This window comes from Petaurus breviceps, unplaced genomic scaffold (genome assembly GCF_028583685.1).
Source record: "Petaurus breviceps papuanus isolate PSGF00001 unplaced genomic scaffold, PetGlider_PUasm1.0 90865, whole genome shotgun sequence".
NCBI classification, from domain to species: Eukaryota; Metazoa; Chordata; class Mammalia; order Diprotodontia; family Petauridae; genus Petaurus; species Petaurus breviceps.
The window spans coordinates 926,852-950,491 of record NW_027187367.1 but is presented as its reverse complement, the minus strand read 5'-3'; the positions used below and the strand labels follow the sequence as shown (position 1 = coordinate 950,491).

The window sequence follows — 23,640 nt, the reverse complement described above, 5'->3', positions numbered from 1 at the left end:
AAGTGGAAGACAGTTTCAGAGGGAATGTGATAGCAGTGGGGGAATCTGGAAAGGTCTTCTGCAGAATCTGCAGAAGGTGAGATTTGAGCTGAGGCTTAAATGAGGTCAGGAAAGCCAGGAGCCAATTTCTTCCTTCCTTTTCCAATTTGTTTATGGTATTACCCTTTATTTCTAAGTCATATATCCATTTGGAGCTTATCTTGATATACAGTGTGATTGGTCCCTAATTAGCTTCTGCCAAATTGCTTTCCAGTCTTTCCTAGCCCTTTTTGTTTTTTCTTCAAATGGTGAATTCTTAGCCTAGTAACTGGAGGCCTTGGATCTATCCAACTCTTGGCTACTTTGTTTTCTACTACTACTGTGACTATGACTACAACCATTGCCATTGGTAATAATAACTGGCATTTGTAAAGTGTCTACTATGCGCAAAGTGCCTTCCAAATATTATCTCATTTGATCTTCACAACAACTCTGGGAGTTAAGTGCTTTTATTATCCCCCATGTAACAGTTGAAACTGAGACAAACAAGTGAAGTGATTTGTCCAATTTCACATATCCAGTAAGTAAGCCATACCTGAACTTTGATCTTCCTGACTCCAGGCCCAGCATTCTGTCCATTGTGATCCACCTAGCTGCCTACCATATTTCTGTATGCTGTATATTTTATCTGTCTGAATGATTGATCTCTCCATTACTTTTCCAGGTACTAAAATTGTTTTAATGATTACTGCTTTGAAGTATAGTTTGAAATCTGCTGCTGCCAGGCCCTCTTTTCTATTTTCTTGTCATTTATTTCAATTGAGTTTCTTGATCTTTTGTTCCTTTAGATAAATTTCATTATTGTTTTTCTTAGATCTATAAGGTGACTTGTAGATAATTATCAAACTACTTTGGTAGTTCAATTGATATAACACTGAATAAATTATCTAATTTGTTGATAAATTACTGAATACACTAAATTAACAGGTAGTGTTGCCATTTTTATTATCATAGCTTTGGGGATGATAGTCCCATTGTATTCTTTCTTTGACAGACCTCATCTGCAGTATTTTAGGCACCACAGTTTAAAAACATGATAAACTGGAGGGGAACATAACCAAGATGGGGATGTATATTGAGTCCATTACATACAAAGACTAGTTGAAGGATCTGGGCGCATTTAGCCTGATAAAGATGACTTGGGATACACAATAACTGTCTGCAAGTATTTGAAAGGTTGTCATGTGGAATAGAAACTAGACTTCTTCCACTTGGCCCAGACAGACCCAGGGGGCAATGGGTCTAAGTTGCAATGATATCAGGAAAAATTTCCTAATGATTAGAGTTGCCCCAAAGTGAAATATGTTGCCTAGAGAGGTGATAGATTCCCCCTCTCCTTGGAGATCTTCAGTGAGGGAGTAGATAACCAGGTGTTATAGTGGGGATTCCTTTAGTGAATGGGTTGTACTAAATGGTCACTGAAGGCCTGTCCAACTCTCAGATTCTGGGATTCTGTGATCCAGTCATGGAACCCATTCTGTTAATTTTGAGAGATTACAGTGAAGTCAAATTTGTTTTCTTATTAGGATCCCTAGTTCAGTTGGCTTATTATCTGTACCTTATACAGTTATGTATAGACATCTGAGGCCATGGGTTTTATGACTTTTCTTGGAATTTCTAGGAATATCTAAATATCTATTCTTTTTTCTGCAATGTAGTTAGCTCTCTGTTAACATTTAGTTTGCTGCACATACAAAAGCAGTTTTCTTCCCCTCATTCTTTTTCTGTTTAAAAACTTTTGGATTAGATTTTCAAGACTCTAGCCAAATGCTGTTTTACTCGTCCTTGTTAGGTGCACTCCATCCTTGCCCTGTTATTCCTGTATTTTAAATCATGGTTCTGGCATCCAAATCCTAACTGAGATTAACCTGTTTGCTTGTTAGATCCTGCCATTTTCTTTTGAAGTCTTTAATTTCAATTAGAAGAAGTGCTGAAATCACCACATGGGCTCTTTATAGTCTTTTGGTTTTTGTACAAGATATAATAGTCCTTAGTAATGTTTTCTTTCTTTCTTTCTTTCTTTCTTTCTTTCTTTCTTTCTTTCTTTCTTTCTTTCTTTCTTTCTTTCTTTCTTTCTTTCTTCCTTCCTTCCTTCCTTCCTTCCTTCCTTCCTTCCGTTGTTGGTCTTTATTAATTTGTTCATTTACTTTTAGTTAACGACATTCAGTTTCACAGTTCTTTGAGTTTCAAATTTTCTTCCACTCCCTTCTCTCCCACCCCCCCCCCCCATGGTGGCATACAATCAGGTATAGGATCTGCAGGTACTTTCACATTAGACATTAGTCAGGTTATAAAGAAGAATTGTATAAGATGGAATGAACAATACGAAAGAGGAAACAAAACCAAATAAGAAAAAGAAAGAGAGCAGGTAATTTGCTTCGATCTGCATTCAAACTCTGTTCTTTCTAGTTCTTTCTCTGAATGTAGACATATCTCTCTATAATGAGTCTTTTGGAGTTGCCTTATATCCCTGCATTGCTGAGAAGAGTCTGGTCTATCAAAGTTGGTCATCACACATACATTGTGTCTGTAATTGTGTACAAATTTCTCCTGGTTCTGTTCTCACTCAGCATCAGTTCATTTAAGCCTCTCCAGGTAAATATGAAGTCCATCTGCTCCTCATTTCTTATGCAACAATAGTATTCTATTATATTCATATACCATAACTTGTTTAGCCATCCCCCAATTGATGGACATCCCCTTAACTTACAATTCTTTGCCACCACAAAAAGAGCTGCTATAAATATTTTTGTACATATGGGTCTTTTTCCCACTTCTATGATCTCTTTGGGATACAACCCTAGAAGTAGTATTGCTGGGTCAAAGGATATGAAATTACTTATAGACCTTTGGGCATAGTTCCAGATTGCTCTCCAGAATGGTTGAATCAGTTCACAACTCCAACAGCAATGTATTAGTGTTCAATTTTTCCACAGCATTTATCATTTTTTTGTTTTGTCATCTTAGCCAATCTGACTGGTGAGATGTGGTATCTCAGAGTTGTCCTGATTTGCATTTCTCTAATCAATAGTGATTTAGAGCATTTTTCATATGCTTATAGATATCTTTAATTTCTTCCCCTAAGAACTGCCTGTTCATATCCTTTGACAGAGTGCTTACAGTATCATCCTTTATACCTAGATCATGCACCCATTTAGACTTAATTTTTGTATATGATGTTAGATAATGGTCTATGCCCAGTTTCTGCCATAACTATATTCCAGTTTTCCTAGCAGTTTTTGTCAAATAGCAAGTTCTTATCCCCAAAACTGGGGTCTTTGGGTTTGTCAAAGAGTAGATTATTATAGTCATTGACTGCTGAGTCTTATGTACCCAATCTATTCCATTGATCCACTGCTCTGTTCCTCAGCCAGTACCAAGTAGTTTTGATGACTACTACTTTATAATACAGATTAAAGTCTGGTATAGCTAGGTCACCTTCCCTAGCATTTCTTTTCATTAATTCCCTTGACATTCTGGACCTTTTGTTCTTCCAAATGAATTTTCTTACTATTTTTTCTAATTCTATAAAGTAATTTTTTGGTAAATTGATTGGTATGGCACTAAACATGTAATTTAATTTAAGTAAAATGGTCGTTTTTATTATATTAGCTCGACCCAGCCATGAGCAATTAATGTTTTTCCAGTTAGTTAGATCTGACTTTATTTGTGTGAAAAGTGTTTTGTAGTTGTGTTTTGGGTTTGTTTTGGCAGGTAGATTCCCAAATATTTTATAATGTCTATAGTAACTTTATGGGGGGGGGGCAATTGTGTTAAGTGACTTGCCCAAGGTCACATGGCTAGTTTTTGTGTTAAGTGTTTGAGACTGGATTTGAACTTAGGTCCTCCTGACTCCAGGGCTGGTGCTCTGTTCACTGCACCACCTAGCCCTCCCTACAGTAACTTTAAATGGGATTTCTCTTTCTTTCTTTTGCTGTTGGATTTCATTAGAAATATACAGGAATGCCAAGGATTTATGTGGGTTTATTTTATATCCTGCAACTTTGCCAAATTTATTTATTGTCTCAAGTAGTTTTTTACTTGATTCTCTAGGATTCTCTAAGTATATCATCATATCATCTGCAAAGAGTGATAATTTGGTCCCTTCTTTGCCTAATTTGATTCCTTTGATTTCTTTTTCTTCTCTAATTGCTACTGCTAACATTTCTAGTACCAGATTGAATAAGAGGGTTGATAGCTTAGCAATGTTTTCTAGATTCTTTCTGTCTATATTTTCTGTGTCAGTATGAGTAAGTATAAGTAGGCAGTAGTTACAAAGAGTGTTAAGTCCTAAGAGGTTTCTTTGCTATGCCCTGGATAGATACCTCAGGAAGAGACAATATTTTTCTCTTGTCAAGTTAACAAATAGCTGTCTCAGTAACCCTCAGCATGGAGCCACTAGCCATCAGTATTTGTATTTTCTTCCTCTGACCCTTGTCCTTCACCTGATAAATCTGTGCTTCCATTTCATCATTTTTGGAGGATAAATAACTGATTCCTCCTTGGTGGATCTAGCATTCTTCTCTTTGGTAACAGTCTCATATCTATTACTTTCATCCAAGTATTTAGGTGTCCTTCTCTCTGTATTCCATTCTTCTATGATAAATTCTGTGTTTTTTTTTTGCACAGATTAGTACACCTCTCTGCCTTTTCAGATCTATCTCTTCCCCATCCTGTCCCTTCCTTTCCTCTGTCCATTCCCTTTCCATGTTCATTCCCTTCTTTTTTCATCCTTGTACTTTCCCCTTCCTCTTCCCTTCCCCCTTCCTCCTTTTATCTTCCCTCCCTTCTGCCAGCTTTTTCTTCCTTCTTCCATTTCCCTTCCCCTTGCTCTTTCCTTTTCTCTTTCTCCTTTTTTCTCCCTTCCTCCTTCCTTTTCCTTTTCCTTTCCTTCTTAACCCTTCCTCTTCTCACTGCTCCTCCCACTTTTCCCTGCCCTTCCTTTCACCCTTTCCTTCCTGTGTCTTTTTCCTTTTTTAAAAAGGAACACTTCATCCTCCCTAATAACTTGAAGAGGTAGAAGTGTCTTTCACTCCCCTCTAGGAGGGAAACTAGCATGCATTTTGAACATAAATAGCAATAAATTTGTCTGTGGTAAAAAAACACATACATTGTATTACCATAACCTACACTCCTATCATTGTAGGTCGGGATTATTTGATGACTAAACTTTTTTCCTGTAAGTAATCTCTCAATTGCCATCTATCTATATTATATATATATATATATATATATATATATATATATATATATATATATATATATATATATATATATATACTGCCTAGTTAATTCCTAAAAATTTTATCGTGTCATAAACCTTGAAAATCTCCCATGGTCTGTAAGATAAAGTCCAAATTCCTTGGGCTTTCATCTGAGTCCTTCATGATCAGTGCCAGTCTACCTTGTCAAGCTCTATATTCTCCACTTCAAAACTTCCCCTGCTCTACATACTTGCTAGAATCTTCAGTTCTTTGTTGTTGCTAGTAGTTGTGGCTGATAGCAGACTACCAAAAAATTCCATTTGCCCATACTTTTATTCATTAATTATAATATATACTTTGTTTTAGAAAAAAAAATGAGAGGGTTGGATATAGTAGAGGGCTGAAGGCTCCTCAGAAGATGATTTGGAATCACTTATCTGTTTCAAAGTACAAGGGAGTAGAAATCTAATCAATAACAGGCAAATCATTCTTTCTCTCTCTTCCTATTCTAAAGCGATTTCCACCCCCCCCACCCCCACCTCCTAGCCTGATCTAATGTACCTGCTGATTCTAGTTGACATTTTCTTCAAAGAACCACTTATTTGTTTTGGAGTTCCTTTCAGGGTGCTCCTTAGTGTATTTTCATTTTTGCTTTGCCTGTCAAGTCTCTAATTTTCATCCAGACTGCCTCATCACATTGGGTTTCCTTTTTTTTTTTTTAATTGAACTGTCTTATAAATTTTTGATAGCTGTTCTTTCTTTTCCCACTTATGATGGATATTTCCCAAGGTTCAACCATCTGCTCTCTTTCCTTCTTTCTATTTACATTTCCCCTTTTAATGTCATGTACTTTCACTATTTCAGCTGTCACCTATGTATATAAATCATTCTCCAGTCCTAACCTCCCCCTGAGTGTCAGCTCTATATTTTATCTGCTTATTCTACTAATCCACTTTTAGGTTGCTGTTAAGTGCAACAAAATAATCTTCCTTCCCTAAATTGGTTCATCTTCTCTGTTGCCTTAGTTGTGTCCATGGTGCCACCATTCTCTTAATCACCTAGGCATAAATCCTGAACCATCTCTGACTCTTGTTCCCTCTTCCCTCTTCCCTCTCATTCTCCTTCCATATGTAGTCAGAGAACAAATCCTGTTGATTCTCCCTTTGCAATGTCTCGTATCTATCCCTTTCTTTTCATTTTCATTACCACTACCATATCCCAGGCTCCTGTCACCAAAGGCTAAAATGACTTCCTAACTGGTCTCATTGCTTACAGTCATTTGTTTATTTTAAATGTAAATCAGCTAAGTTTTTTTTTTCTTAAAATGTTCATTTTGGAACAGCTAGGTGGAGGTGAGTAGAGCACCGGCATTGAAGTCAGGAGGACCCAAATTCAAATTTGGCCTCAGACGCTGAACACAAAAACTAGCTGTGTGACTTGGGTAAGTCACTTAATCCCAATTGCCCTACCTTCCCCCATCCAAAAAGCAAAAAAATAAATTAAAAATTTAAAAAAAAAATGTTAATCTTTTCAAGAACCTTATCTATACCAATGCCAATATACCTTTTCAACCTTATTTCCTATTAATGCCCAATACAAACCCTTTGATTCAGTCAGGCCAGTATGTGTACTATCCATATCATATATGATCATTCCAACCTCTTTCTTTGTTCATGTTGTTTCTCCTGTCTGAACAATCAGAATTGTCCAAGAATTAAATGGTTGCTTCCAAAATTAGTTACTTCTCCCTCAATTAAAAGTGTTCCTCAATCAAAGACTATCTAAAGATTTATTGAAGATGTCCTTACTGGGATTATTATTCAGGTAGAGGTTGAACTAGATCAAAGATGTCAAATAGAAATGAGGAACACTAAATGTATAAATGAATCCCTGCAGGCACATTAATTTAGAAACCCACACATTAACATTAACTATGTTCTGTTGTACTTTTATTTATTTTTTTAATTATTTCCCAGTTATATTTTCCTTTGGTTTGATTGGGGGCAGTGTGTTTGACACCTCTGAATTAGTTGACCTTCTGAGGTCCCTAATTTAGTCTTCCCACATGGTACCTTTTTTGATTAGTCCAACCAGAACACTAGAGCTTCTAAGTTTTGTTTTCTGTTTAAAAATATTAACTGCCTTTTAGGTGGCATTGCCACAGAAGGTAGGTGTTAATGTCTTAGCATTCTTCTGAATTCTAAGATCTCTTTGCCTCCTTTGGCTGAAAATATTTTCAGGCAAACTGTCAAGTGGATTTTAACATGTAATAATGGAGTTCCATAAGATAATATGATTTATGACTGGAAGGGACCTTGGAATTTGTCTCATTCAATGCACTCATTTTATAGATGAGGAAACTGAGATTAAGAGACGTTAATCAAATTGAGGTTTTTAAGAAGCCTTTTTCTTTTTTCTTTCTTTTTTTTTTTTAAAGGAACAGCTCCGTTGGCTATGTGGGCCATTTAGGAAACAGAGTATCCCAAAATATAGGTTCAACAAGCGGTTCATGATATCATTGAGGATAGTAAAAGGGCATGAAATACTAGGAAATGGTGAATGGTTTTGTCTAGGTGGACAGCAGGATCAATTATATTCTGTGTTTTCCATTTACCACCCTTAAACTTTGGTACTTTATACCCCATTCTGGGCAATAGTAGGAATCTGGAGACTAACTTAAGCAAAGACTTTGAAAAAGAACTTGAATTTGGAATAAAACTGCAAGAGAGAAAAATAATTCTGAAGACACACTAGTTGTCATGGTTTGTGAGAGCTGGGAAGGGTGACCCTGATCCCCAAAACGATAGTGTAAGGGGTATGTGTGTGTTTTCCCATGAAGGATATGTGTGTCCACATGGATTGGTTTAGATGTGGCTCAAAAGGAGGCGTAGATAGATACTCCTGGAGTCCCTTCTACCCATTCTTTGCCAAGGAAGATTTTGATTCTTGCCAGGAAGGGAAACAGAAGTCCAGGGCCAGAGGCTGATCACTTTCCTCTTCTCAAAGAGAAGGGAATACTAGGCTAGAAGTATATTTATCTGCTTTCTTAAATACCCTTAGTCTTCTATAGTGCCTGTACTATAATTTTGTTTGGATGGTTTCAAAATACATTAAATTCATTTTTATATTACAATATAAATTACATATTTATATTACTAAGTGTGTTAAAACTGCTATTGAGGTATTAATTGTTCTGAAAATTTTTCCCAATGACTTTTATTTACAATAATTATTACTGATATTAATATTTGATCTTTCTACCAAGCAAGAAACTTGGTCACCCAATTTGTTCTCTAGGTAAAAAGCAAAGAAATATATTTTTCCCTTTCCAGTTGAAATTGTGACTGCATATACAAGGATTTTTCAAAACCAAGGAGATTCCACCAGGGGAACAGTATCATCCTAACAATGTATAGAAGACCTTTGAATTAATACTTCAAGCCACATCCATTTAGTGTAAATATAATTTAAAAGTCAGCTTCAGTTTTTATTTTCCTCTCCTTGAAGGAATTGTGGAGCCTGGATGGATTTGAACTCTGCACAATGACTAATCCTTCCACACAGTGAGAAGTGACATGTTTTTGACAGTTCCAGCAGCCTTGGCCCCCAGAGATGTTGCTGTGGGCAAAATATCCCTGAAGGAGTCTCAGCAGTCTTGGATTCTAAAAGGTTACTCTTAGCCTAAGACCTCATTTGCAATGGATATGAGCCTGGAAGCCAAACAGGGGCCTAGGTACTTGGTGTTTCCTAAGCTGTTCTAGGAAGAACTTTACATCTCACCCTCTATGAACATCTTGAACTTTTTCCTCTTATAAACAACATAAATATGAACATAAAGGGTTTGACATGTTAGATGTTATTTCTCGATGAATCAGATCATGGAAGCATCTTGGAGATGTGGAAAAGTCTTTATGTCACACTGTCTGGTTCCATTATCCAGTTCAGCACATCTTAGAGAAACAAGGGAGATAGTAATTTCCAGAACCCAGTATCTATTGCTGATATAGGTACCTAGCCCTGAAAGAGGAGGAGCAGCTATTCAAAGAGGTCTTTAGGACTCTCCTTCTTACTTGTTCCTTTCTTTTTTTTTTATATTCCTCTTACTCCCCACTATTTCAGGCATTAAGCTTGAGCCATAGGCTTTTTGGAGAATTGCAGATCTGTGTGAGATACTTTAAACTTCTTAAACTTTCCCCCAAAGGGACCAGAAAAACCTTAAAACCAAACTTTTTAAAATTTAGAGGTAAAAGGGACCCTAGAGGTTAATGAGCCTAGCTCCTTCATCTTATGCTATCAGTGACACTGGCCTTGTCACTGTTCACACAGCCCACTGTATCTCCCTTTTCCTTCTCCATGTTTGGAATAATCTCCCTACTCCACCTCCTGATTTCCCTGGTTTTTTTAGGTTTCACCTAAAATCTTATCTTTTGCATCGTCTTTCCTTAGTCCTCCTTTGCACTACTGCCTTCCATCTAAACTGTATCTGATATCTACCTAGTTGTTCCTATATTGTCTTCCCCATTAGAATGTGAGCACTTTGAGGGGAGGGCTTTTTCCCCCCTTTCTCTGTATACCCAGCACTTAACACAATGCGAGACACATGCTGAATTTATACTTATTTACTGACTGCTGACTAACTTGTCTAATAGGATGAAAATCTATATTCAAAAATAAATTTGGGGTCTTCATTATTTTCAGAGTTTTCCTTTATCATGCAAATGTATGCCATGACTTTTTGCTCAGGTCAAAGGGATATGATTCCCAGGTTTGGAGGAAAGGGAAACTTTTAACTGGATTCTAGTGAGCCAAGTGTTTAAACTGAGAGCAGTGAAAGACTTTTAGGAATCTGCGGGACTAGAGGTAATGTTATAGGAAATTACAGGATATTATAGGGAAAGTTCCAAAGAGAAAGGATACCGGGGGAAAGGGCAGGGAAAGAACAAAAAGAACAGGAAACTAGTCTATATTTTGTCATTTCAAGCCAAGTAAAGAAATGAATTAGGGGTGGAGCATGTACCATAGGGAGAAAGTAGGGAAATGCTTTCTTCTTTTGGAAATGAAAGTAGAAGCTAAATACTTCTAGCTTGATCTTGAGGCTAGTGGGTAGAAGCCAGGAGCATTGGTCAAAAATAGCTGTAACTCCATGGATCAAGGCCTAGGGAAACATCTAGGAACTAAAAGGGAGCTAGGACCAGTTATGCCTAGAAGTCACTAATTGGCTAGCTGGGAAAGAGAAACTTGACCTGCACCCATAAGTTACTGGCTATTATTAACACCCAGAATTCTCTCACACCATAGCTACATACGGTTAAGTATTTACCCTACTGTATATAATGGACGTTTGGAGGAAGGAGAAGGAAAGAAACACTATTAGAGAACCCAGACAGGATGGGAGAAAATGAGAGCCACAGGGGCTACACTTCTTATAGGAGAAATCTAATGCTTTTTAAACCTTAAGTGGCTGCATCAAGGAGAGATCATAAGATGGTGCTGTCCAGAAATTTTTAGGCAGCCCTCCGAACCTGAGCTCATCAAGACGTCTCCCAGTTTTATTCCGCTTGGTAGCTATGTCCCACAAAGAGTAGTTCATGGTCAAGATACTTCTGTTTTCTCTTGTATTCTTCATATCAGACAGCTAACTCAGGTACCTTTGGTCTTCTCTTGTCTGTGTGCAGCAAGCAGCTCAATATCCTTCCATTCTTCTTCTATGACTGTTCCTGTGACTGGGGTACACTAGCTCTATTTGGAGTTCAGTACTGCTGAATGCTTGGGGTCTAGGGTGGAGTCTTCTGGCATTCTACATGAATTTGTTGGTAAGAATGTTTGCCAGTGGTTGTTACCCTAATAGTGGTGACTTGAATGAGTCCTTTAAAGCTTTCTCCCTAAATCTGTATTCTCTTTGATTTTCAAGAGCCTCAGTGGCTTACTGTGACTTAGAGTCATACACTTCTGATTCATTTCCACTTACATCATTCAAATGTTGTTTTTTACCAGCTGCTTGATGGGCCAGCCTATCTGGCTCATTGTAAGACTTTTTTCTTCTTCTCACGAACACTTAGATTTCTCCAACAGAAGAATTAGCATTTGGCTGATTGGATTTCACTGTGGTTTGATTTAGGAGCTTCTAGAGATGAGGTTAAGGATTGGACCTGATGATTTACTTTGTATAGGGAACTTGTGGATGAGCAAATGCCTTCTACCAGTGCAGATTGGCAGTCTCTGCAATTTCTAGTCTTAGGCAAGTTTCCAGGAGTTTTGAGAGCTTATGTGAATAGCCTAATGTCACGTAGCCAATGTGTGTTAGAGGCAGGATTTAACTCAGGTCCTCCTGACTTCAGGGCTGGTAATCTATTCACTGTGCCACCTAGCTTCCCCCAATAAGTGCTATATTAATACTATAACTATGAAGTATGGGATCCTGCTTCATTTATTACCTGTCTTAACATGGGCCTCAATTTCCTCATCTGGAGAATGGGGTTAGGCTAGCTATATTTTAAGGTACCTTCTAGCTATGATTTTATTTATATATATATAAACTTATATAAATTATATATTTATGATATATTATTTATAATAATATGGTTAACATTTGTATTGTTATAATATTTATATTATTATTTATAATAATAATAAGGTTAACATTTATATTACACCTACTATGTACTGCTACTTTGGTAAGCACTTTACAGATATCTCACTTGATCCTCATAACATCTGTGCCTCTGTTCACATATTCCCATATGTTTGCCACAGTGGGGCCGTACATCTCACTCTTGCCCTGTGACTTTCTCCTGTTCTTTTTTGCTCATATATTTCTTTGATGCTGCTGTTTCACCTTCAGGTATTTTAGCTGTCTCATACCCACCAGATATATTTTGATGACCTTCTGGGTGATACTTATTTTTAGGGCATTGGAAACTAGTGTTCTATGTCTTGGGGCCCCATTCAACAATAGCAAAATAATTATTATTTAATATTATTAAATTAATTGATGTATAATTATATAAATTATAATTAATACTTAATATATTAATTTAATATTAATTTAAAAGATTGGCCTTTGTTCCAGGGAGAAATTTTGGGTGATTATAAAAACTTTTCAGTTTCCTGAAGGCCATCCAGTTCAGTCTTTTCTGCTAGTTCAACTATGCGCTCAACTTAATGTCCATTTACTCTGTGTGTGTGTGTGTGTGTGTGTGTGTGTGTGTGTGTATGTGTGTAGGTGTTCTTCATCCATTTGATTTTTACAGGGTAGATAGGCTAAATGGGTCTTATTCAAGAGTCTCTGCAATGTTCTGGACTTTTACAGAATCCAGTAAAATGGTAGTCACTGATGGTCAGTGTAATCACTGAAGCAAGATCCATAAATATAACTTAGTCCAACTTGATGAAGCCAATGCCTTTTGCATACTGCCGGAAGCACTGGCAGCACATGTTAAGGCCGTACTTGCGTGTCAGGCCATGCCAGTTTGAACAGACGTGGCACGACCGAGACCCCTGGCCGAATTTGCGAGGATGGCTCCAATAGAGCTGCTGGTGACCCATTGCGCCACTTACAAAGTCCAGAAACAAAAGGAAGAAAACGGTCCATGCATGTGCTCTTCAAACCCAGGTTCCTGTATTGCTTCTTTTGACCTCCATAAGAGCAATTGCCTTGTGTTAGTGAGTTTTCTACAAAATAGTCATATAGGCAAATGTATATTTGACTCTCAAACAATGTGACCAGCCCATTGGAGTTGTACTTCCTGTAGTAGAGTTTGAATGCTTGGCAGTTCATCTCAAGAAAGGACTTTAGTGTCTTGTACTTTATCTTGCCAGGTGATCTTCAGAATCTTCCTAAGACAATTCAAACAGAAGTGATTCTGTTTCCTAGCATGGCACTGATACACTCTCCAGGTTTTATAGGTATAAGCTTGATAGGCAATCTACTACTTCTCTCCCACAGTTTCCTCTGCAGCCTCCCAAACACTGAACTTGCTCTAGCAATACATGAACCAACTTCACCATCTGTCTGTATATCCCTGGAAAGTATCCTACCATGTTAAGTGAACTTAAGCACAGCATTCAACATTTTTCCATTTGCTGTAACTGATGTTTCCATGTATGGATGATGTGGTGCTGGCTGGTGGAGAACCTTTGCTTTCTTGTTGTTAATTGTCAGGCCAAATTTAGCATGAGTGGCAGATAATCAATCCCTACTCTGTTGCATCTCAGCCTCAAAGGCTGCACAAAAAGTGCACATCCCTGCTCTGTGCCTCATTTGAAATTCATTATCACAAGGTTATGGAACAAGGTTATCTCTATTATCATCTTTAAAGGAATTCTGCATAATTTTGACATGCACAGGAGACACATCTTTAGAGAAAAGCCTTTAAAATAGAGTTTAGTTTTTACCAATTTAAATGCTTTTTGTGCTCAACAAATAATTAGCATTGTATGATCTTATATTTCCTTTATATTTGAGTCGTTTGTGTTGCTAAAGATACTGTGTATTGTGGAATATTACTTGTGGAAGCCCTCCTGTTCCACTCTAATGCTGTTATCTGGATGCCCTTGATTTGTGTATTAGACTCTTCTGAAAATTTAATGCTAATTCCCACCTAGACCTATAGGTAGGTCATTATTGATGTTCACTTTGTCTTTTGGGGAGTAATAATAAAATCTGAGATTTTTTCCATGCTTTTGGTGTCATGCACTCCTCCATTTACATTAAGAATCTAGCTCTCAATGTGCTCAAAATTGTTTCATCTACAGCCCAGACCTTCTTTGTATATAATCAACCAATAAACATTTATTAAGCACTTACTATATACTAGGCACTCTGATCACTGAAAGTTTGTTTAAAATATCTTTGTAGGTATTTGACATCTTTAATCTCTGTCCTTTTCCCAGTTTTGTCCTTAATAACTTAGGGTAACCTTTTTTTTTTGAGGCTCTTGCCAAGTTTTTCTTGGGTTTACACTCCACTGTTTCTGTTTTATGAAGCTTTATAGCTCAATCTTCCACCATCCTTCTCTATGAATTTTATAAACAATTTTATATTTAAACCAGTGTTTTTCTTAGCTGACATATCTTTCTCTTTGGCAAATAGGTTGAAGTGTCTGCTGATTAAGATGGATTTTAGGATCTTTTGATCTCTTCATTATGGCAATTAATTTACATTGATTAAATTTGTATAAAACCAACTCTTCCAGCTCTGTTATTTGCCTCTCCAAGGACACTCTGTCCAATTAGAGTACCTTAAGATTCTAAATGATGCCAACAGAGATTCTTAAGTAATAATAGAAATTCCCTTTTATATAGTGCCTACTGTGGAAAGCTAGGTGGTACAGTGGATATAGTGCCTGGCCTGGAATTAGGAAGACATGAGTTCAAATGTGGCTTCAGTTAATGTGACCCTGGGCAAATTACATGTTTGCCTCAGTCTTCTCATCTGTAAAATGAGATGGAAAAGGAAATGGCAAACCACTCCAGTATCTTCTCCAAGAAAACCCTGAAAGAGGTCGTAGAGAATCAGACATGACTAAAAAGTAAATAAGTAGTTCTAGGCATTGTGCTAAGCTTTTTCAAATGTTATCTAATTTGATCCTCATCACAACCCTAGGAAGTAGGTACAGTTATTATCTTCATGTTACAGCTGTGGAAACTAAAGCAGAAAGAAGTGATTTGCCTAGGGTTATATAGCTAATAAGCATCTGAAGCCAGATTTTGACTCAGGTCTTCCTAATTCTTATGTTTAGCTCTCTGTCCACTGCTTTACCAACTCATGGATATGTCTCAGGAGATTTTTAGGGTTTTTTTTTTTTCATGTTAGAGTTCTATAATTGCTTACTCTTGTCAGCAAGAATAAAATCTAAAAATATGACTTCTAAATCATTTTTTCCTTCAGCATACTTTACCTTTTATTTTGTTTTCTTTTTTTTCCTAAGAAGGGAAACAGGTCTGTACTGTCTTTCTCTTCTCAAAAAATTTTTAGGGGTTGCTAGGTGGCGCAGTGAATAGAGTGCTGGCCCTGGAGTCAGGAGGACCTGGGTTCGGATCTAGCCTCAGGCACTTAACACACACACACACACACACAAACAAACTAGCCGTGTGATCTTGGGCAAGTCACTTAACCCCAGTTGCCCTCCCAGAAAAAAAGCAAAAAATATTTTTTTAAATCATATCTCCTATTTTTTATGTGTAAGAATAATTTCAGAAGTGTCCCCCCCTCTCTAGATTCAACCCTTGTCTTGTAACCAAGAAAAACAATTAAGCAAAAATATCCGATACAGTGACCATGTCTGACAGTAACATCTTATTCTGTTGTAAAAAGGAGAGACTCACTTTTACCACCTGTTGTCTAGGATTATCAATAGTCTTTCAAGTTGGAATTTCAGTTTCTTTCAGGGGATCTCATTTATATTGTGGTAGTCCTTGTGAATATTGTTCTTTTGGGTCTGCTTACTTTATGCTTATCTTCCTGTGTTTCTCTGAGTTCCTCTTATTCATCTTTTTGTACTGCATATTAATATTCTATTACATTCATATACCACATTTTTTTTTAGCATTCCCCAGTTAATGAACACCTAATTGTTTTAATTGCAACCGCCAAAGGTACTACTAATAATTTTTTCTAGATATTGGATTTTTGTATCGCTTTTTTAACTACTCAGGGGTATATGCCCAGTAATGGAATTGCAGACACAGGGTATGAACTGCTTAGACACTTTCCTTAAGTAATCTGAAATTATTATCCAGAGTGGTTGAGCCAGTTCACAGCTCTGCTCACAGCGTATCAGGAATTTTGTCTTTCTTCAGTCTCCCCAATGTTGGCCTTTGCCATTTTTAAATTTTTGCTAGTTTACAAGATAAGAAGTGAAATCTCTGAATTGTTTGGGATTTGGAGTATGTTTTCATAGGTTCTTTATAGTTTACAATTGCTTTTTGGAAAACATTTTGCTCATGTCATTTGATATGAAATTTATTTGTATGTTGGGGTAGTGATCTTGTTCCATATTTGTGTCAGTTCCCTTGTATTTTGGATACTGAAGAGACATTTTGACACGGTGAAAAGTGCATTGACTTTGTAGTTGAGGATCTAAGTTCAAATTCTGGCTCTGCCACTTAATTTCTGTGTGACCTTGGGTAAATCTGTCCTGGACTTCAGTTTCCTCAGCTGCAAAAAAAGGAGAATTTGGGTGGGATGATATCAGAGCTTCTTTACAGATCTAAATCTGTGATCTTATATTTGATGCAAATGTTTTTCCCACTTAATTTTCTTCATGTACACTGATTTTGTTTGTACAAAAGCCTTTTCGTGTTATGTAATGAAAATTGCCCATCAGGTTTTTATCATTCCTTTATCACTTGTTTGATTACAAATGCTTCCCTTAGTCACAGTTGTGAAAAGTATTTCCTCCTGTTGTCTCTTTTTATTATGTGACCTTTTATAGTCTGTGTTGCATATCCATTTGAAAAAACATAACATATATGGTTTAAGATATTGGCTCAAACTTAATTTCTGCCAAAGTTCCCTCTAGCAGTTTTTGTTAAATAGGAAGCTTTTTCCCTGAGTAATTTGTGTACTTGGGCTTATCAAACACCAGATGCTTATATTCTCTTATTTCTGTTTCTTATTATCTTAGTCTATTCTACTGATCTACTTTTCTATGTTTTAACTAATATAAAATAATTGGATTATTGCTTTAAAATATAATTTGAGGTTTAGTGAAGCAATAACCCCTTTATTCTTACTGTTTTTCATTATTTGCCCTGACATTTCTACTGCAGATCTTTTGTTCCTCCATATGAATTTTGTTATTGTTTTGTCTAGTCATATTAAAATATCTCCTCAGCAATTTGATTGTTACATTATTGAATCCATAAATTAATTTAGATGGCATCATTTTTATTGGCACATTCTAACCATGTAGATTAACTTCTCCAATTGTCTTCTTTCATTTCTATAAAGAATATTTCATAATTGGATTTATGTAAAGCTTACATATTTTTGATAGGTTAAATCCCATACATTTTACTCATTTTGTAGAGAATTTAAATTTGATTTTCCTTCTTATTGTTTCTTCCCCTTTTTTGTTAGTACTATATAGGGTTGCTAAAGATTTTTGTAGATTTATTTTGTATTTTGCTGCCTTATGGAAGCTCTTAACCATCTCAATAAAGGAATCAGGGAATCATTAATCTAAGAAGAAATTAAGTTATATCATCATGTCATCTGCAAATAGGTATAATTTTATGCTCTTTTCGCTGATGTTTCTATATTTAATTCTGTTCTCTTTATAACTATAGATAACATTTCTAAAAGTATGTCAAATAATAATGGAAAAAAGAGATATCCTTGATTTACCCTTTTGTACTAGAAAAATTTCTGGTCTTTATCCCTTGCTAATAATGTAAAATAATTTTGATTTTAGAGATATACTTTTGATAATATTAAAAATGGCCTTTCCATGCCTATAGTTTTTAGTTTCTAGCTTAAATAAGAGCTGTATTTTGTTAAAAGCTTTCTCTTAAAGATATTAAAATATGGTGGTTTTGCTTATATAGTTAATTAAGCTAATTTTTGCTACTATTGAAAAATCTTTGCATCTTTCATATGAATCCAATTTGATCATAGTGGATTACTTTCTGTATATGTTGTCTATATAAGTCTCCTTGTAACGGATTATTTAAAATTTTTGTATTCATTTGTGAAATTAGTCTATACTTTTTTCTCTTCTTGGTCACTCTCTGGTTTGGGTATCAGTAACATATTTTTCTCATACAAAGGGTTTGATAGGAGACCTTCTACTGCTATTCTTTTTTTTTTTCTTTTTGGAGGGGGAAAGGTAGGGCAATTGGGGTTAAGTGACTTGCCCAAGGTCATGCAGCTAGTTTTTTTGTGTTAAGTGTCTGAGGCCAGATTTGAACTCAAGTCCTCCTGACTCCAGCCAGTACTCTATTCACTGTGCCACCTAGCCGCCCCTTCTGCTGCTATCCTTGAGAATAATTTTTGTAGTATATACATTAATTGCTTTTTTATAGAATTCACTTGTAAATCTATCTGTAGGGCCCCTCTCCTGCCCCAGGAGATTCTATGCTTTGCTTAATTTTTTTTTTCTTCTGGGGTTACTTTGTTTAACATCTTTATTTCTTGCATTGTAATTTGGGTATTTTGTGGGTTTTAGATAATCATCAACTTTGAATTATCAGTTTTGCTGGTATATGTTGTTTCTGATAATTCTCTTTTCTTTCTGTTGTGAATTCAACTTGTTGATTTCTTTTAGGAATGTGATTTTTCTCTCCTGTTAGCATAATAGCTAATGATTTTAAAATTATTTTAGTCTTTTAAAAAAAATTTAGTTTTTACTACTGGACATTTCTGATTTATTTACCCAGTATTTAAGGCTGTCTCACCAGATTGGCTTCAACTTACCCTTTCAACTTGATCTCACACCACTCCTCACCACACATACTGTACTTTAATGAAAGTGTCACTGTCTCCTGATCGAGCCTTTTCTTGTGATTTTTCCTGTGCATGATATATCTTCCTCTGTCTGTTGAGTTACACTCATCTTGTAATCCCTTCCCAAGCTCCACTGGGTGATAAACATGCCTTCATCAGACCCAAAAAACACTGAATTTTCATTGGATCATTGGTTCATTCAAGAAGCATTTGTGTTTTAAAGACCCAGTGTTAGGCAGGTAGTGTTACAAAGACAAAAATGAAAATGTCACTGCCTCCTTTACATTCTAATGGGGAAGACAAGATGGACACATAAGTTAATACAAAATATATAAAATAAATATAAAGTCATTGCAGTGGGGGGCGGGGATAGTTCCAGCAATCAGAGGAGTCAGAATGGGTTATACATCTAAGGGATGGCATTTAAATTGAGGTTTGAAGTAAACTGGGAATTCTGTAAAGTTGAGAAAGGAGACATTATACAGCAATGAGAGACAATGTGTACAAAGTCACTGAGCTTCTTGAGTAGGATGATGACAGACTTGTACCTTAGTAATATCAGTTTGGCACCTGTAGAGAATCTGAGATAGTTATCACAAATACTGTGGCTGTTTTATATTCCTTCAATTGCCTGTAAAACTCCATGATAGCAGAGACAATGTCCCTATCAGAAACTCTATATCTATCCTTCTCCTTAGCATAGTGCTTCACACATGTGTCTAATAAGTGTTTTTAATAGAATTGAATTAATCATAGAATTCTAGAGATGGAGCAGATTTAGATATTGTCAAATCTAAACCTTTTATTTATTTAACATTAAAGGTAGATTTTTTTATTTTCAAATTTATTTATTTACATTTAATTTACAACATTCAGTTCCACAATCCCTTGAGTTCCAAATTTTCTCCCCCTTCCTCTCCTCCCCCTTACCCCCATGGCAACATGCAATCCAATATAGGTTCTAGAAATACCTTCACATTAAACATTAGTCAAGTTGTAAAGAAGAATTATAACCAATGGGGTGAACAACAAAAAAGAAGGAACAAAACAAATCAAAACACAAAAGAGAGAGCAAATAGTTTGCTTCAATTTGCATTCAGACTCCGTAGTTCTTTCTCTGGATGTGGATATCTCTTTCCATCATGAGCCTTTTGCAGTTGTCTTCTTTATTTTTTAAGTTAAATTTTATTTTTATTTTTAGTTTAAATCATTAATTTCCACAAGATTTTGAGTTACAAATTTTCTCCCCATTTTTCCCCTACCTATCACCCCAAAACAGTGATCCCACTGAATATCCCCTCCCCCAATTTGGTCTCTCTCATAATCTTCCCCCATACTCCCTCCGACTTTCCAGTAGGGCATGGTGGATCTCTATGGCCCAGTACCTGTATATCTTATTTCCCAGTTACATGTAGAATAATAATTATATATAAATATTTTAAATATTTGATTTTAAAAATTTGAATTCCAGATTCTCTCCCTTCCTCCCTCGTCACCCACCCTTACTGGGAAAATAAGCAATTCAGTATAGGTTATACATGTGTAGCTATGCAAAACATTTCCATAGTGGATATATTGTGAAAGACTGACTATATTTCCCTCCATCCTATCCCACCCCCACTTGTTCTATTCTCTACTTTGATCCTGATCCTTTTCAAAAGTGTGTGCTTCCAACTTCCCTCCCCCCCAGCCTGCCCTCCCTTCCATCATCCCCCCTCTCATCTCCTTCCCCTCTACTCTCCTATAGGGTGAGATACCCTATTTAGTGTGTATGTCATTCCCTTCCTAAGCCAAATTCAATGAGAATAAGGTTGACTCATTCCCTTTTTGCCTTCCTATTCTTCCCCTCCATGTAAGTTTTCCCTTGCCTCTTCTGTATGAGATAATTTAACCCATTCTGTCTCTCCCCATCTCCTCTCATTATATTCCTCTCTCACCTCTTAACTTCACCTTTTAAGTACCACCACTTCCTTTGGTCCTGTGCCCTCTGTCTATGTATACCTATATACATATATGCACACACTCCCATATGTATTCATACTCCCATATACATCTCCTATATAGACATATATGTATGTATACATATATGTATATGTTTATATTTCCTTCAACTATTCTCATACTGAGAACAGTTTCATAAGTTACAATGATTGTTTTTCCATGTAGGAATATAAATAGTTCCACTTTGATAAGTTCCTTATGATTTCTTTTCCCTGTTTACCTTCTCATGCTTCTCTTGCTTCTTGTATCTGAATGTCAAATTTTCTATTCAACTCTGTTTTTTGCATCAAGAATGCTTGAAAATTGAGGGGCGGCTAGGTGGCACTGTGAATAGAGCACTGGCCCTGGAGTCAGGAGGGCCTGAGTTCAAATCCAGCCTCAGACACTTAACACACTTACTAGCCATGTGACTTTGAGCAAGTCTCTTAACCCCAATTGCCCTCCAAAAAGCAAAAAAAAAGTGCTTGAAAGGCCTCTGTTCCATTGAATGACCATATTTTCCCCTGAAACATGATACTCAGTTTTGCTGGGTAGGTGATTCTTGGTTTGAATCCCAGCTCCTTTGACCTCCGGAATATCATATTCCAAGCCCTTCAGTCCCTCAGTGTAGAAACTGCCAGATCCTGTGTTATCCTGATTGTGTTTCCACAATATTCAAATTGTTTCTTCCTGGCTGCTTGTATATTTTCTCCTTGATCTGGGAACTCTGGAACCTGGCTATAATATTCCTAGGAGTTTTCTTTTGGTGATCTTTTTCAGGAGGTGATTGGTGAATTCTTTCAAACTCTATTTTTCCCTCTGGTTCTAAAAACATCAGTGCAATTTTCCTTGAGAATATCTTGAAAGATGATTTCTAGGTTCTTTTTTTGATCATGGCTTTCAGGTAGTCCAATAATTTTTAAATTATCTCTCTTGGATCTATTTTCCAGGTCAGTGGTTTTTCCAGTGAGATATCTCACATTTCCTTCTATTTTTTTATTTGTTTGAATCTGTTTAATAGTATCTTGAATTCTCATAAAGTCATTGGCTTCCATTTGCTCCAATCTAATTCTGAAGCAATTATTCTCTTCAGTGAGCTTTTGAGATTCTTTTTCCATCTGGCAAATTTGACTTTTTAAGGCATTCTTCTTCTCGTTGGCTTTTTGAGCCTCTTTTGCCATTTGAGTTAGCCTATTTTTTTTAAGGTGTTATTTTCTTCAATCAGGCTGTTGACTCTCATTTCATAATTTTCTTGCATCATTCTCATTTCTCTTTCCAATTTTGCCTCTACTTCTCTTACTTGGTTTTCAAAATCCTTCTTAAACTCCTCTATGGCCTGTAACCAGGTCGTATTTTTGTTGGAAGCTTTTGGTGCAAGAGTTCTGACTTCCTTGTCTTCCTCCTGTTCCATGCTTTGATCCTTTTTGTCCCCAAAATAGGAGTGTAAAGTCGGATTGCTCTGCTTGCTTTGCTTCCTTTGCTTGCTCATGTTGCCACTCAATTACTTGACTTTTGAGCTTTTTGCCACAGTAGAACTCTGCTACCAGAAAGGGGAGCTTTGTCCCAATTCCTGGGCTTTTCACAGCTCCTGTAGCTATTAGTTGGCTGCCCTCTCTGAAGCCTGCCCACGCTCTGGCAAATTGGTCATGCACCCCAGGACCTCCACAGTAGACAGTGATCCAGATCCAAGCAGGTTTAAGCAAGAGTGATTACCCCTCAGACTGGTTGCTTGGTCCCCCTACAGTGTGCAGGCCTGGGGCTCTGAGGCATCTAGGACGTGGCAGCTGCACAGCTGTGGAGCCTCAGCCACTTCTCGCTGTGGGAGCAAAGGCTGGACTGCACTCCTGAACTCCCTGTTCCCTCAAAGTCTATACTGACCTCTCACGTTGATAATTCTGGAACCCGCCACAGCTGGTGATCTGAAGTCCCTCCAGCCAGCGGCTGGTTGTGGCCGCCCTGAAGCTAAAATCTCAGGCTCACCGCCGGGCTGCACTAGGCTCCCAGAACGCTGCGCTGGCCCCTTCCTGCCAGCCTGCCAGACTGTCTTCAGCAGGAGGTTAACTTCTATCTATCATTTTGTGGGTTCTGTAGCTCCAAAGTTTGTTTAGAGGCATTTTTTACATGAATTGGAGGAGGTGGGAGTGGTAGCAGGAGCTGTGCGGAAGTCCTGTTTCTACTCCACCATTTTAGCTCTGCCCCCTAAACCTTTTATTTAATAGATAAAAAATGGAAGCCCAGAGATATTTGGTGACTTGCCTAAGGTCACTCTGCTAATTAATGGAACTTAATGAACATAACATATCTCTTATGCACTGCCTTGTGACATTATCATCTGTTCTTGTCTTGAACAGCTTTTTATATCTTTTAGCTTTTCCAGGGCAAGAGCCTTACATTAGTGTTCAGTATATAATTTTTCATTGAATTATGCCCATAACTTCTTAGGTTGTTTGATTGAACAGAGCTAATAATAATAATAATAATGATTGGCTTTTTAAAAAAATAGTCCTTTAAGGTTAACAAAGTGTTTCATTTCATAGCAACTCTGAGGTGGGTAGAAGAATTTTATTTTCTCTTGTAGATGAAGATACCAAAACTTACAGAAATTGAGTTACTTTCTCGAAGTTTCATGGTTAGTTAATTGCAGAAAAATATTTGAATCCAGGTATCTTGACCCCATTATCCTAATTGCCTCTAAAGCAACTAATAACTAACTTAATGCAGATAAATTTCTAGAAATACTTATTCCTGTTTGCTTTTTCAAAAATTGCTTTAAATTTTAGGCACTTTAGCTCCTTAATTTCTTCCTATTACTGCTTATCTACACAGCTTGTGTATACAGGTCACTCTTTGGTATAAGAACAAACTATAAGGATCAGTAGCTCTGCATCGATCTGGGAATTGTAATCATCTACTGGTATACATTTGTTAGTAGGCAGATTACTAGATGAACTTAAGCAAATGAGATGTTCT

At 36.8% G+C, this 23,640-nt stretch overlaps 2 protein-coding genes across 2 annotated transcripts in view; one reads left to right on the top strand and one right to left on the bottom strand.

Moving 5' to 3' along the window:
* Window positions 1-23,640, top strand: part of NTN1 (netrin 1) — a 440,610-nt gene that overhangs the window by 159,403 nt on the left and 257,567 nt on the right. The gene's annotated exons all lie outside the window — the stretch shown is intronic.
* On the bottom strand, window positions 12,551-13,038 carry LOC138150244 (small ribosomal subunit protein uS14-like). Its single transcript, XM_069073672.1, has one exon. It carries the CDS (start codon window positions 12,786-12,788, stop codon window positions 12,618-12,620), a length of 171 nt encoding a protein of 56 aa, XP_068929773.1. The 5' UTR covers window positions 12,789-13,038; the 3' UTR covers window positions 12,551-12,617.

What these genes read in the sequence shown, in the direction of transcription:
- LOC138150244 (XM_069073672.1), bottom strand. Translation starts at nt 12,788, where the DNA reads ATGGGTCACCAGCAGCTCTATTGGAGCCATCCTCGCAAATTCGGCCAG.